The sequence below is a fragment of the Sinocyclocheilus rhinocerous genome, unplaced genomic scaffold (genome assembly GCF_001515625.1).
Source record: "Sinocyclocheilus rhinocerous isolate Xijiao unplaced genomic scaffold, SAMN03320098_v1.1 scaffold323, whole genome shotgun sequence".
Lineage (NCBI taxonomy): Eukaryota > Metazoa > Chordata > Actinopteri > Cypriniformes > Cyprinidae > Sinocyclocheilus > Sinocyclocheilus rhinocerous.
This window is the reverse complement of record NW_015643640.1, coordinates 40,472-55,126: the sequence shown is the minus strand read 5'-3', so window position 1 is coordinate 55,126 and position 14,655 is coordinate 40,472. Positions and strand designations below refer to the sequence as shown.

Here is a 14,655-nt window from a genome sequence, read left to right as displayed (position 1 = left end):
TTGTCATTCTAATAGACGCATGTAATGCCTCTCACAACATATACAGACATAATAATTAATACAGATATAATTGGGTTAGTCAGAAAATGCTCCTATATGTTAGTCTTGCTTTTTGCACGATTTATGACAACCTAAATGTGTAACTGAACCACACTTATAAATAATGCATAATTTGAGCTCTCAGTAGTAGCTAATATATATAAATTCAATAAAATCAATATTGTGGGGAAAAATAAGAAAGTGTTTTCGAGTTATATTTAGATTTAATTGAATACATTAATATTAATATCATTCATTTAAATAACTTGAAGTCATCCTGCAGTCCCTTTGGTTGAGAACCACTGGTTTAGCACTAGTCTCTATTGGCGTCTCCCACTTTTACACATTACTTTTGCAATTAGAAAAGAGTACATTTTGGGAGGGTTTTTTTTGCTTTTTGATAAATACAGCTTGTAGGATCTCCATCTGTGTCTGACGATCTGCTCTTTGAGGTCTATGCAAACCATCTGGACAGGACGGTGACATTATCAGCATGTTGGTGGTGTTTTTGAGAGTACTTGTAGAGTGACCGTCCCGCTGGTTTGTCTAAGGAGCTCGACAGCTTCAGAATGAGTGACACCCTGCAGACTCTGTCCGTTTACTTTCAGCAGCTGATCACCGTGACGCAGACGCCTGTCCTCCACCGCAGCTCCCTGTGGGAGCAGAGCACTGTCACATACACAAACAGCATTGCTTTCTCAGTCAGATGACTGCATATCAGGGTGTGTTCATGCTACGATTCATGCGTGTGTTTGGACACGTATTGATCTCTGTGGCGCACTGCAGCCAAGAGAGTTACTCAACTCACAGTTTTTAGCTTCAGTGTCTTTCTTGTGTACCTTGGGAAATATGCTCTTGACATAGATTGGCAAGTCACCATGGGAACTGCCAAATCCTCCTATAATACTGAAGCCAAGCCCAGCAGCGCCACGGTCAAGAGTGATAGTCTGGAACTGAGGAGAACTTAAACACAAAAGACAAATAGAATTTAACTCTTTTTTCCCCTCACAGAGGCATCCTATTGGCAAACAGGGCAATGATTAATCTCTTAATACAGTTAGAAAAATGAAAAAAGCAAGCATAACACTTCTATTGAACAGGGAGTCTGAATGGTCTGCGTGCCTTGGAGAAGTCCTTTATCAGAGCTCTAGCGTGTAGAGTTCTGCTGACTCTAACGCCTCTACAGAACTGCATACAAACTTGCTCTGAAATATCCATAAGCAGACGTTTCAGTAAAAATGTGCACTTTTAATATATTTCATGGACTAATTGAAAGCAACGTTGTATGGAAGCCTGTTTCCAACACTGAATAAAAAATCAAAAAGGTAATTATTATTATCTCACAATTTTGACTTTTTCTCGCAATTGCAAGTTTACATTTCGCAGTTCTTACTTTTTTCAGAAGTGTGAGATGTAAACTCACAAATGCAAGTTATAAAGTCAGAACTGTGTGATATAAAGTTGCAATTGCGTGTTATAAAGTCTTATAAAGGTATAAACTCAATTCTGACTTTTTTTCTTCGCAATTGCGAGTTATAAAGTCAGAATTGTGAGATGCAATAAACAATAAACTTGCAATTGTAAGAAAATAAATTATTTTATTCCTTAGAATTGAACTTTATAACTCGCAATTGTGAGTTTGGTAACACTTTAGAATAGGGAACACATTCACTATTAACAGAGTTTTCCCTCGATAAACTGCTAATTAGCTGCTTATTAATAGTCAGTAAGGTAGTTGTTAAGTTTAGGTATTGGGTGGGTTAAGGGATCTAGAACATGGTCATGCAGAATATGTGCTTTATAAGTACTAATAAACAGCCAATATGCTAGTCATATGCATGCAAATAAACAACTAGTTAATTGTACCTTAAAATAAAGTGTTACCGCACGTTTTTTTCTCACAACTCAGAGAAAAGATGTCAGAATTGCGTGATATAATCTCACAATTGCAAGCAAAAAAGTCAGAATTGTGAATTGTTTATATCACGCAATTCTGACTTTGTAACACAGAAGTGATGGTATTGGGTGGGTTAAGGGATCTAGAACATGGTCATGCCGAATATGTGCTTTATAAGTAATAATAAACAGCCAATATGCTAGTCATATGCATGCTAATAAACAACTAGCTAATGGTGAGAATTGGACCTTAAAATAAAGTGTTACTGCAAGTTTTTTTTCTCACAACTCAGAGAAAAGATGTCAGAATTGCGTGATATAAACTCACAATTGCAAGCAAAAAAGTCAGAATTGTGAATTTTTTATATCACGCAATTCTGACTTTGTAACACAGAAGTGATAAAAAAAAGTCACAATTACTGTTTTTTGTTGTTGTTTTTTTTTCAGTGGTGGAAACAGGCTTCCATAGTGTTGGGATGAAACCAGTAATAAATCTTAAATGAAAGCATAAATCAGGACCTGTATTTTGTCCCGAGCTTCATAATTTTTAGTGCCGAAAAATTTCAGATAGAATTGTTAAATGAAAATGAAAGCAAACTAAGAGACTGTTGGCAATTAAATAAAATTGGAGTTCTATACATATAATTATTGGGTGAATAAAGGTCATTTTGGGATTTTGCTTGCACTTCTAACTTTTATTTCTGTGATGCGCAGCTGAATTTTCAGCATCATTACTCCAGTCTTCAGTGTCACATGATCTTCAGAAATCAGTCTAGTATGCTGATTCAGTTCTGGTTATTATCAATGTTGAAAAACAATACAATACAACCTTATTTTTTCATGAGATTTTTTCATAGGAATCTACTTCGGCACAGTTTGACAGTTTTTATGCATTATAATGAAATGATAAATATTAATTTGGAGTACCTCTGGTGGTTGTGGGTAGTGTGTCCTCCAGGTGAGGAGTGAATTAAAGATGCCTGATCTTTACTAGCTCCATCTGCACAGCCACTTGGCATCACCTTTAATCAAACACACAGAGTGTGACATTCATGGAAAGACTGTGTGGAATGACTGAACATTTGATGATGTTTTGTATCTGAAATGATTTGATTCGTGTCTGAAGACACACACCTGCAGAGTGACGGCTCCGCTGCTGTTTCTCAGGACAGCACTTGCCTCAGTAACTGAGAGACGTTCTGTTGATGTACCGTTAATGCTGATGACCCTGGCACCCAGCTGAAAATTCAATTCAGAGGTGATTATTTTTGAGGGTGGCGGGAAGCAATTCTCATGAGTGGTGTGTTCGTTTCGGTGTCCTGTGACATTTACATTTTTGTAGTAGGAACCATTAGATATGTTAGATAAACTAGTATCTAATATCAAATGAATCTAGCACGAAAACTAGCTGATTTTAAACACATTCAATTGCTGTATCAATTTGTGAAAGTGGTGATTTTGGCCTCTCCCATCTTGACCAAACACGAAATGTAAAATCATTAAATTTCATAAATTCTAAAGATTATCCCAAAATTACTTACAGTTCATTGCAGTAAAAATATTTTGACCAAAAAAAAAAAAAAAAAAGTTTTCTCAATTTTTACACAAATTTCAGTGTAAAAAAAATCCAAATACATATATGTGTTTTAATTTATTGGTAATATAGTTCTATAAATAACTATAAAACAGTGTAGCCTTAAACTATATAGCTTTTACTGACTAGTAAAGGCTAAATAAACGGAAAATGTATGTGTATATATATACACACACACACACACACACACACACACACACACACTACTGTTCAAAGTTTTGGCATCAATTACATTTTTTACATTTTACAGTATCTTAGTGTACTCTCTCAAGTGTGTGTGTGTGTTTTTAAAAGCAAAAATACAGTAAAAACCGTAATATTGTGACATTTTACAACTTAAAACAGTTGTTTTCTATTGTAATATATTTTAAAATGTAACTTTTTCAGGATTCTTTGACGCATAGAAAATTCAAAAGAACAACATTTATTTATAAATGAGAGATATAAAGAGAAATATCTCTTTTTTAACATTATAAATGCCTTTACTGTTAATTTTGTATCCACGCTGGATGAAAGTATTAATTTCTTTCAAAAATCAAAAATCTTACTGACCACAACATTCTGAATGGTAGTGTACATATAGTTTGATGTATATTGTTAGACTTACAATGATTATGTATTTATTTATTTAATTTTTGCCTTTAATAGGACAGGCTATCGGCTCCATCATAAACATAATGAAAAAGGGGAAAGGCTTTCAGCTCCTGTATTATATTAAGTGTCGAGCATTCTCATTCTCTCTCTCTGTACCTGCAGAAGTCCTGCGCGCGCTGCGGATGTGGTCGGGTCCAGGTTGGAGATATAAATCATTCCATCTCCCTGTGTGCCTCTCAATCTCAACTCCACAGACTCACACTCATGCTGGGACAGAATCACATCAACCGTACAGTTACTAGTGGATCATACAGTTACTGCAGAAACATGCCTTACATTACTGCTTTGAAAGTGCATGTAAAACCAAACCCACCTTCTGAACGCTGACAGTTCTGATGTCCACGTTCCCATCCACAGCTGCGCAAAAAGATGAAAACATTGACTCACTGATGAATAGAACTGAATAGTGAATAATTGTGTGGTGTGACAGACACTCTTACAATCATATGCGCTGAAAGAGGAGAGAAGAGGGACGTCCAGCTCGCCCACCTGCAACAACACAGACAGAACACAGACTCACAAACACTGTTAGATCTGAGATGGATACCATTGAGACCATTTGTGCGCTGTAAATATACTGTATGTATGGTGTGTACAGTGTGTCACGAGTTTTTCTCCATAATACACTACCGTTCAGAAGTTTGGGGTCAGCTTTTTTTTCATCAAAATTACAGTAAACAGTCATGTTCTGAAATATTATTACAATTATATATTCTATATATTCAATATATTCTACACTGTAATTTATTTCTGTGATCAAAGCTGAATTTTCAGCATCATTACTCCAGTCTTCAGTGTCCCATGATCTTCAGAAATCATTCGAATATGCTGATTTGCTGCTTAAGAAACATTTCTGGTTATTATCAATGTTGAAAACAGTTGTGCTGCTTTTATTTTGGTGGAAACTGTGATATAAACTGTGCAAGTTCAAAAGAACAACATTTATTTGAAAGAAATCTTATAAATGTGTTCACTGTCAATTTTGATCAATTTAATGCATACATGATGAATAAAAGTATTACTTTCTTTAAAAAAATCTTACTGACCCCATACGTTTGAACAGTAGTGTATCTAATATATTGTATAATAATTTTTAAAGATGGAAATCGATTTAGTTTTCTTTTATTCACAATTATAATTTTGCTACTTTCCCATGTGCTATGCATTCTAACTTCACAAAGTTCTAACATTACAAATTGTCAATTTATTAAGTTGTTCAGGTTTTTTTTTTTTTTTTTTTTGAGAATGTTGTTTTAATTGCCAGTCATTCTGTTTCAATTGGTCTTCCATTTTTGTTCTTTTCTTAATGCTCTTTAACTATCAAAAGCTAGGTTCTGATATCATTTTTTGTGTTAGTTGTTCTCGCGCCAAATAATTCCACCTTGCTTGATAAATGTACAAAAATCTGAAAAAAAAAAAAAAAAAAGGTTAACTTAAATATATCAAAATGAACTTTAAATCGACATCCTGATGTCGGTCACTGAGCAATGGCTATTCTTTTGGGAGTCATTCTGTTCATCTTCATGTGTAAATAATGGTCTGAACTTAACCAGAGCGTATTTTGAACCCTATATAAAAAAATATTTAATTGAATTATAACACATGCATATTTATTGTTTTGTATCACAAAGTTCAAAAGGTACTGCATAACAGGAATGATTCAGCGTTTACCTGATCTCCATATGAGTAGTGTGATGAAGCTTTAAAACGAGCCACCTCCAACAGCACAGGCCCACTACAGCTCTACAACACACACACACACACACACACACACACGAGGTGAGGAGCGCAATTAGCCCTATTATGATTATGAAAGAAATGCATTAATTACTGTATTCCTGTGTATTTGCGTGCACCTGCAGTAGCGTGCTTGCATCGTCCTGTGATGCAGCTCGCATGTCCTCTCCATTCACAGACAAAATCTGGTCACCTAGCAACAGTCTTCCATCCAAGTCTGCAGCCCCTCCCCTTGTTATCTCAGACACGAAGATTCCAGTGTCATTCCTGAAAGACATGCAGACAATTATGAATTCAGATGAATCATAAAACAGCTGATTCTATGCATTATTCATGACCTATAGAGTGCAGTTCTGTAATGTAATTATATTCCTTGAGAATAACCCACCATTTACCCACAATGCGAAGCCCCAGTCCCTGTCCTGTTTTGAGGTTCAGTTCTACACTGAAGAGGTCCCACATGTCCTCGGGTGTGTGGTTCTGGAGGGTGTGTGTGGAGTGGTTTTCTGTCCCAGGGTCTCTGTAGATGCACAATCGCACACACTGCGGACTCAAGCGCAGGACGCCCAAGGCCTCCTCATGAGTGGCCATTCTCAGATCAATGCCGTTCACCTGGAGGAGATAACAGTAATTACACTTAAGAGCTATTCAACGAACCTTGGACAGAAAAAGTAGATTCGATATTTCCCCAGATCAGTTTAATCTGTGCATAAATATACTGTATGTGCACTGCACCCTGTTGATGTCAATCTAAGGCATAAGTTTACATTAATGATTGCTACTCTGTGTATTTGATTGTACATACCTTGGGTCAATGGAAGTTCTTAGTAAACTAAACTATACAACTTCACTGGTGAATGCTACACTTCTGTACCTTTAGTATATGATCTCCAGCCCACAGCCGACCGTCTCTGTGTGCCGCACCATCCTTATTCACTTCATGAATCACTATTACGCCCTGACAATAAAGAAAGAAAGAAATTATATTATCAGCATGCAAGCAAAAAGTTGCATTGAAAGCAGTCATTCTTTAACGACTCAAGCTGGCATGAACCTAAAAATAGTGCAGAATCTAATAACTTTTCTTTGCTTTTAACTGTTTCAAAATCCAAAAATTTTGTTTATTTCCACTTTAAAAAAAATCCCCAGGGAAAGAGAGAATATTGTTTGAACTCCCATTTTGATTTCTGGTGATTGCAACATGTTACTTCAAAATATATTTTTAATTTAAAGGAATATTATATAAGCTTTATCAAGCGCTCTCTCTGGCCTTCTGTCAAATACCACATACACAAGTAATTTAGACTCATCCCTCAGTTCAAAAAGAGCAAAAACAGGAGGGTTTAGACGACTTTACAGATCAAATAATAAGCATTTTAGTAGTAAATAATTCAAAGTAAAAAATAAATAAAAATACAAACTTTATATTTCTCAACATACCCCATTCACTTCCACTGTAAATGAGTTTTGTTTTTGTTTAAGAGATGAGTAACTTCCTGCACTAGTTGACATTAAATATTTCTTTAAAGGGATAGTTCACTCAAAAATTAAAATTTCAAATGAAATTTTAATCTGTTCTCCACTCAAAAATATTGTATAGCTTCTGATGTCACGTGAGCTAGTTTCACAGTGAATTCCTATCGCTCAAACACTCAAGCAAAAGGTCATGGGTTCAATTCCCAGGAAATGCATGAACTGGCAAAATGGATATCTTTAATGCAATATAAGTTGCTTTGGATAAAATATTCTGGCAATGCATAAATGCCTTGTAGTTTATTTATTTATTTACTTTTTTATATCACAATTCACCTGCATTGTAAAGATTGGACAGCGTGAACATTCTGCTAAACTTCTCCTTGTGTGTTCCACGCAAGAAAGAAAATCAGGTTTGGAATGACATGAGAGTGAATAAATGATGATGAGATATTTTCATTTTTGGCTGGCTATCGCTACTACAGATAACATTGCTGTGGTATTTGATATTCAGGTTTGCATTCAAGTTGCCGTTTCGACACCATTAAGTCTAATATACATGGTTTTCTTTACAATTCCTCACCAGCACTGTGTTGCAGCCTCCTACTATGCTGAGGCCGAGCCCCGCGGTGCCCTTGCAGATATCGATGGTATTTATACAGCCAGCTATGATTGGACTTGTTAGGGGGTCAGAGCTCACAGAACCCTGGGCCAAGTAAGAAGTGCTGTGAGGCCCCGTGCTAGAGCTCTGATTGGCTGTGGGGCCGCAGCGGCTCCTGTCATCAGCTGATGAAACACCAGATGATGGAGGCGTACAGTGGCTGGGAGACATGTGACTGGCAGGATGACAGGAGGGCTTATGATTGGATGTGGCATTGATTGGAGCAGGAAGACCAATGTTGAGGCTCTCTGAGGAACGAGACTTCAGTTTATCCTCTCTGCTGATCCTTCCATCCTATCGACAAACAGAAACATGAGAACAAAGAGAATGAAACAGGCAGATATTTTTTGTCTAACATTTGATTTGACAGTTTTACCTGCAATAATACTGAATGTTGACCTTCTCTGATCATGTTGATATGCATTGCTGGAGATACAACAGGACAGTTGTCCATCTAAACAGATAAAAGTGTTATTAGATGACGCAAGAGATTGAAGACATCATCCAGTAATGCAGACATGTGGTAAACGAAGATAAATTCATCAAAATAAAATAAAGAATAAAACAAAAAATTTATGAACTTGTCAGAAATATGCAGCAAATATATTGTAATGAACTTGTTCAGAATGCTTTTTTTTGGACAATGATTTAATTTGTTAATCAAGCATTGCTCTATAATTATTGTCTTTTTTTTTTACTGTTTTTTAGTTTATTTATTTAAGTGTGTGTGTGTCTCCATTGCCTCCTTTGCTGGTCCTGTAGTCATCTGGTTCTGTGCAGCTTTATTCCTGATGAGAAAATTACATGTGTGCATCAAAATATGTGACACATCCACACTACACATAGATACATAGTAGGATACAAAGTCTGAGACTTTTAGTGAAAATGCTTCTAGGTTGATTTCAAATTATATGCAGTGTTTTCATTACAAATGATACATATCAGAATAAAAAAATTGAGTGAATCGACATTCTTTAATGACACCGTGCATTCAAGCTGGCATAGACCTAAAAGTAGTGCTGAATATCTTTCTTTGCTTTAAATATTTCAAAATCCGAAGTCTTTCTTTATTTCTGTTTCAAATTAAAAACAAATCATGCATTATATGCATTGCAGTCTCAGATGTTTGCACTCCACAGTAATAAGCTATGTATATAAAGAGCATATTAAAATGCACGTAGAAGAAAGCTTGTGTTAATCTGCATTCATGTGAACATGTCTCACCTTGTGAGCAGAATCCTGACTTTAGCCGGAGCGTTGTTGATGATTGCTGTTGCGTTCTGGTGACTGCGTCCATACAGCACTTGTCCATTTATCTGCAAAATGCACACACGAACACGCTGAAGATTAACCCTTGACCTTTGATAAGACCCATATTTCACTGTGTTTTGCTCTTTTAGTTATACTAGGAAGACTGAGGGCAATTCTAACATTTTTACATGCAAATCTACATACCATCTTTTGACATGACATTCATTTTTGCCAAAATAAATGTAACATTAATAGACTTTGAGAAACAGAACAACTTGATCATAATATCAAATATCATCTAAAAGTACTGTATGTTAATACAAAACATGCCAACACCTTGAACCTGACAACACACACATTAAAAATACAATAAAAAAAATCTATCAATCCATTGTGCTTCAAATAAGAGGCTTGAATTAAAAAGTAATACAAATGTCTTTATTTCTTGTTAATAATACTGAAAAGTTTTCAGTTTTAAATGGGACTCATTCATAAAGCTGTCAGATGTGTATTTAATTTGATAATGCATTCAATATATTTAACAATTATTTCACAATGATTATAATTATCTGAAATAAAATTAATCATTTGCATTATATATGTATTCATATATTACGCAATATTTCTCTAATAAATACATTAATATTAGCTGTTGAGCACAACATTTAAACTAGGTAGTTTAATTAAAAATTATATAATATATAATTGCATTACTGTTGTTACAATCATTATACAATCAAATTTCGTATAGCTGCCAGTGAGAGTATAAGCAATTGTTGTTTATGGCAACTTTTAAACAATAACCTAAAGGAAAAAAAAAGGTAATAGTTTGAATTCGAAGGCATTGCAGATAGCAGAATAAAAGTATCAGTCACCCCCCAAAAAAACATCAAAATCAGTATTTGTTTAAACAATCACAATTCACTGGTCTCTCGTTTTTCATTAGAAACTGAATGAGTCTGCTTTCTAATTATAACATATACAGCATAAAGTCTTGAATAATTGGCCAAATGAAATGAGTTCAGGAGGTCGTTCTCACCTCCAGTAGTTCATCTCCCACTCTGACCCGACCATCTGCGGCAGCAGCCCCGTCCGGTTTGATCTCTGACACGTACACACTCATTCTACCACGCGCTCCATCTCTGTTTCCAGACAAACACAATCCCAGCCCAGAGCCGCGAGAGCCACAGTCCAGATCAAACATGTGCAGCTCTCCAGGCAGACTGCCATACCTCTGCTGCATGCGGCCTGCTTACACACACACACACACACACACACACACACACGTAAAATCATCCAGATAAAACAATATTAGTGAACACACTCATAGAGGCACTGACTTGTATTCAGAGCTAATAATATTTTTGATCCCCTAAGCTTACTAGTTTTTAAAAAAATAGCTTACACACTAAAAGTTGTACTTCTGACACACTCAGTTTGCAATTGAAAAACAAGCTTTTTGCAAAACACTAAAGGCAGTTCTCTACATTAGACACGTCATTCAAAACATACAGCTCTTGTGTTTAATTTGGGAAACACTGCCTTTTTAATGCCATGCTCAGTTACTGATTACCTACAGCCAGTGATTGTGTGTGAAAACATTTATACATCATTTGTTCACTTACAAGAAGAAATTAATTATTTTTGCCCCTCTGCATTTCTTTTGATAGTGTAAATATACCTCATTTGATGACTTAGAAACTCAATGTTTAGAGAAACAAATACATTTTTCACCCTTGCATTTCTGTTTACAGTCCTTTGTAAATATATACTGAATATTCATACAAGTCTATTATTCCTACATTCTCAGAAAAAAAGGTACAAAAGCTGTCAGTGGGGCGGTACCTTTTCAAAAGTGACATTTTTGTACCTTTTAGGTAGTAATATGTGCACTTTAGATACTAATATGTACTTTTAAGGTACCAATATGGACCCCTTGGGGTACAAAGGTGTACCTATTGAAAAGTGACACCTTTTGTATCTTCTTTTCTGAGATTGTATAACACTTTATACAATAAGCAACAAATTTGCTGTAAAGGAGCTCTAATAAGTCATTTTACAGTACAGAAGTCAGTTCAGTGTTGATTCGGTTCAGTTCAATAACTGTAAAGTTCATCAATTGTGCATGCACACTGTATATACATTGTATTTTTGCAAATACATGTACGTGTGTGCTTTTGCAAGAGATGCGTAATGTTTTGCATGTTGTGTGCATGTTGTGTGCATGTTGTGTGTGTAGAGTTGAGAGAAACGGAGCCATATATTTTCAGAAATTGTGTGTAAGCAGTTTTAAAAAGTTGAATTTGGTATGTTTACTGAGCAGTTTTCCTCACAGGAATGATTCACCACTCCTCACAGTGAAGGTGATTCCAGGTTTGACTGTTTTTAGGAGACATTCGGTCCCCGTTATGTAGGTGCCACATACAAACATACTCCAGTAAGAGGCCTGCTCCTGCTCGCTGTGATGATGTGAACCCTCTTCTGGCAGCGGTGGTCTCTCTGGAACCCGCTGCACTCCATCTGTTTCTGTCTCGACTTGCCTAGAGGGCAGTTTCAGGAGTGGGGGAGCTACATGTGGAGGCTTCCCCAACTTCCAGTCTTCTGTTCGCTACAACAGCACCAGAAAGAGTCCTTATATTTTTTAATCAGTTCTCATTTAAAATCTCTTTCATTGCATTTTTAGCGCTCAACAGTATGGTACAACACAGCTAAAATATGACAATCCAAAAAGATATATTCTTTTTATTAAATGCTAACTTAATTTGTGTAAAGAAACGTGGGAAAACGAAGTTTGTTTTCATTAAAATTAATGTGAAAATAAAGCCAGCCTTTATTAATTTATTGTCACCTCATGGATGAAAAAATGTTTTTACTGCTATTTACCCTCTTGAAACAGAAGTGTGCATAACTATTGAATGTGCAAATCTTAAAAGTATTTTTTTAAAAATGTACTTGCAGATAATATAATATGAATTAAATAAAAGGTCACTTAAGTGTTAAGAGTACACTTTCACAACTATGCTTCTTAACACATTTAAGTGCACTTTTTATTAAATGCTAACTTAATTTGTGTAAAGAAACGTGGGAAAACGAAGTTTGTTTTCATTAAAATTAATGTGAAAATAAAGCCAGCCTTTATACATTTATTGTCACCTCATGGATGAAAATTTTTTTTTACTGCTATTTACCCTCTTGAAACAGAAGTGTGCATAACTGTACTGAATGTGCAAATCTTAAAAGTATTTTTTAAAAATTGTACTTGCAGATAATATAATATGAATTAAATAAAAGGCCACTTAAGTGTTAAGAGTACACTTTCACAACTATGCTTCTTAACACATTTAAGTGCACTTTAAAAAAAATGCACTTTGTAATGTTTTAATGTTATACATTAAAGTACACGTTTTAATAATGTTTTATGAATAGTGTTTAAGAATCTTTCTTCGTGCTTTAAAGAAGTACACTTATTTTGGTGTGTTGACTAACATACTAAACCATATGTTATGTACGTATATATATATATATATATGTGTGTGTGTTTAATATTTAATTCTACATTTAAAGTGAAGATATTTTTAATATACTAATTTGCAACTAATTGGCAAGTACCAAGTTTCCTTAGAAATTACATTAACGTATATTATAGTGTACCATAAATGTTTGTCTGTACATTCTGCAGTACACTTTAATCATATTTCAAAGACAAGAAATGATGAGAGAAAAGAGTATCTGCCATGTCATTGTGATCTTGTGGAACTATGGGCCGAGGAACTAAACTATACAAGAAATTAGAAATTACATTAACGTATATTATAGTGTATCATAAATGTTTGTCTGTACATTCTGCAGTACACTTTAATCATATTTCAAAGACAAGAAATGATGAGAGAAAAGAGTATCTGCTGAAGAAAAGAGTATCTGCCATGTCATTGTGATCTTGTGGAACTATGGGCCGAGGAACTAAACTATACAAGAAATTATAAAATATCTAAAAAAAAGATGTACTGGGTCAAAAAGCACTCTACTGCATTTAATATAAATTTAAACTACATTTAATTGCAATTAACATACAAATAAGTGTCATTACATTCAGTATATTATTTCAAAGCATATTATTATTATCCATAATAAGTACTCTTTTTAAAAGTATCCTAAAGTAGTCTAGTGTTCAGCGTGTAGAGAATATGTGTGGAGCTCATAAAATCTAATACTGGATTATTACTATGCAAACACACATTACATTACCTTAAAGGGGATGGGACTGAAGGGGTAGGTTGGGGAGAGATTATTGGGGATCTCGGGCTCCTAAAAATGAGATTAACTGTTATGTTAGCATATACATCACCTCAAAGACACGAATGATAAACACAATATCATAAGCAAGAACACACCTGATGATTTTGAGAATTTGATTTTGATGCATTGTCATCTTCAGGGCAGTTGTCAGGAGCTGAAAGCTGGACATAGAGAGGAAATAAATGTTTTATGTACTCATGCGTTGTCTTGTCTAGTGTATATTCTAGCACTGAGTATGGGTATTTGTAAAGTGGTGATGTGTGTGTGTGTGAGTGTGTGTGTGTGTGTGCGTGAGTGTGTGCGCGCGTTTTTGTGACAAATGAGGACATAAATTTGTATAATGACAAGGGTATGACATAGGTATTACAAGGAGAAGGTGACTTTTCAGGACATTACCCCATGTCCCCACTTTTCAAAACGCATATAAATCACACAGAATGGAGTGTATTGAAAATCTGAAATAGCACAAAGTTTCCTGTAAGGGGTAGGTTTAGGGGTAGGGTTGGTGTAGGGTTGGTGTAGGGCAATAGAATATACGGTCTGTACAGTATAAAAACCATTACACCTATGGAGAGTCCCCACAAGGATAGCTGACCAGACTGTGTGTGCGTGAGAGTGTGTGTGTATCTGTGTGTTACCTGAGGACTCTGCACTAGTAGTTCAACTCTGTCTCCTGCTCTACGGATCGCCTCAACGGCTTCTTCATGAGTAAAATCACTCACATCTACACCTTGTACCTGCCAACACACATTAAAAATGTAATGTCTGAAGTTCTTTCTCAGAGTCGCTAATTTCTTTCAACACACTTCTGCTTTCAAGTTAACCAGTTTGCCCCAGATTTTCTTTAAACTAATCTTGTTATCTAGTATATTTAGGTCAGAGGAGTGATGCATTAGCTTATTATGACCAGCAGATGGAGATCATCAATGCTCATCAACACTAACTAGACTCAGCCTCAGGCCTTCTGATGTATATTTTACACAAAAATAGCAAGAACCCATTAAAATAAACCATTCCAATCTTTTTATATGTATTTTTTTCTCTCTTTCAGGTT

General features: G+C 35.3%; 1 protein-coding gene across 4 annotated transcripts in view; it reads right to left on the bottom strand.

Moving 5' to 3' along the window:
* Positions 1-334: 334 nt before the first annotated feature.
* The window catches only part of LOC107757600 (multiple PDZ domain protein-like), a 41,225-nt gene continuing 26,904 nt past the window's right edge, over positions 335-14,655 (bottom strand). For 2 of the 4 annotated variants that reach the window (XM_016575117.1, XM_016575118.1), the window contains exons 24-43: positions 14,240-14,338; positions 13,697-13,762; positions 13,551-13,610; positions 11,739-11,913; positions 10,345-10,553; positions 9,279-9,370; positions 8,797-8,842; positions 8,431-8,508; positions 7,977-8,348; positions 6,795-6,878; positions 6,309-6,532; positions 6,040-6,187; positions 5,855-5,926; positions 4,624-4,672; positions 4,497-4,540; positions 4,280-4,390; positions 3,070-3,174; positions 2,863-2,957; positions 879-1,002; positions 336-692 (exon numbers count right to left, since the gene is read on the bottom strand). In XM_016575117.1, the coding sequence (XP_016430603.1) occupies positions 528-692; positions 879-1,002; positions 2,863-2,957; positions 3,070-3,174; positions 4,280-4,390; positions 4,497-4,540; positions 4,624-4,672; positions 5,855-5,926; positions 6,040-6,187; positions 6,309-6,532; positions 6,795-6,878; positions 7,977-8,348; positions 8,431-8,508; positions 8,797-8,842; positions 9,279-9,370; positions 10,345-10,553; positions 11,739-11,913; positions 13,551-13,610; positions 13,697-13,762; positions 14,240-14,338 (2,418 nt within the window). In that variant the 3' untranslated portion in view covers positions 336-527. Of the gene's footprint in view, positions 693-878; positions 1,003-2,862; positions 2,958-3,069; positions 3,175-4,279; positions 4,391-4,496; positions 4,541-4,623; positions 4,673-5,854; positions 5,927-6,039; positions 6,188-6,308; positions 6,533-6,794; positions 6,879-7,976; positions 8,349-8,430; positions 8,509-8,796; positions 8,843-9,278; positions 9,371-10,344; positions 10,554-11,738; positions 11,914-13,550; positions 13,611-13,696; positions 13,763-14,239; positions 14,339-14,655 lie in introns of all 4 variants that reach the window. The other 2 variants (XM_016575120.1, XM_016575119.1) reach the window with 2 other exon arrangements.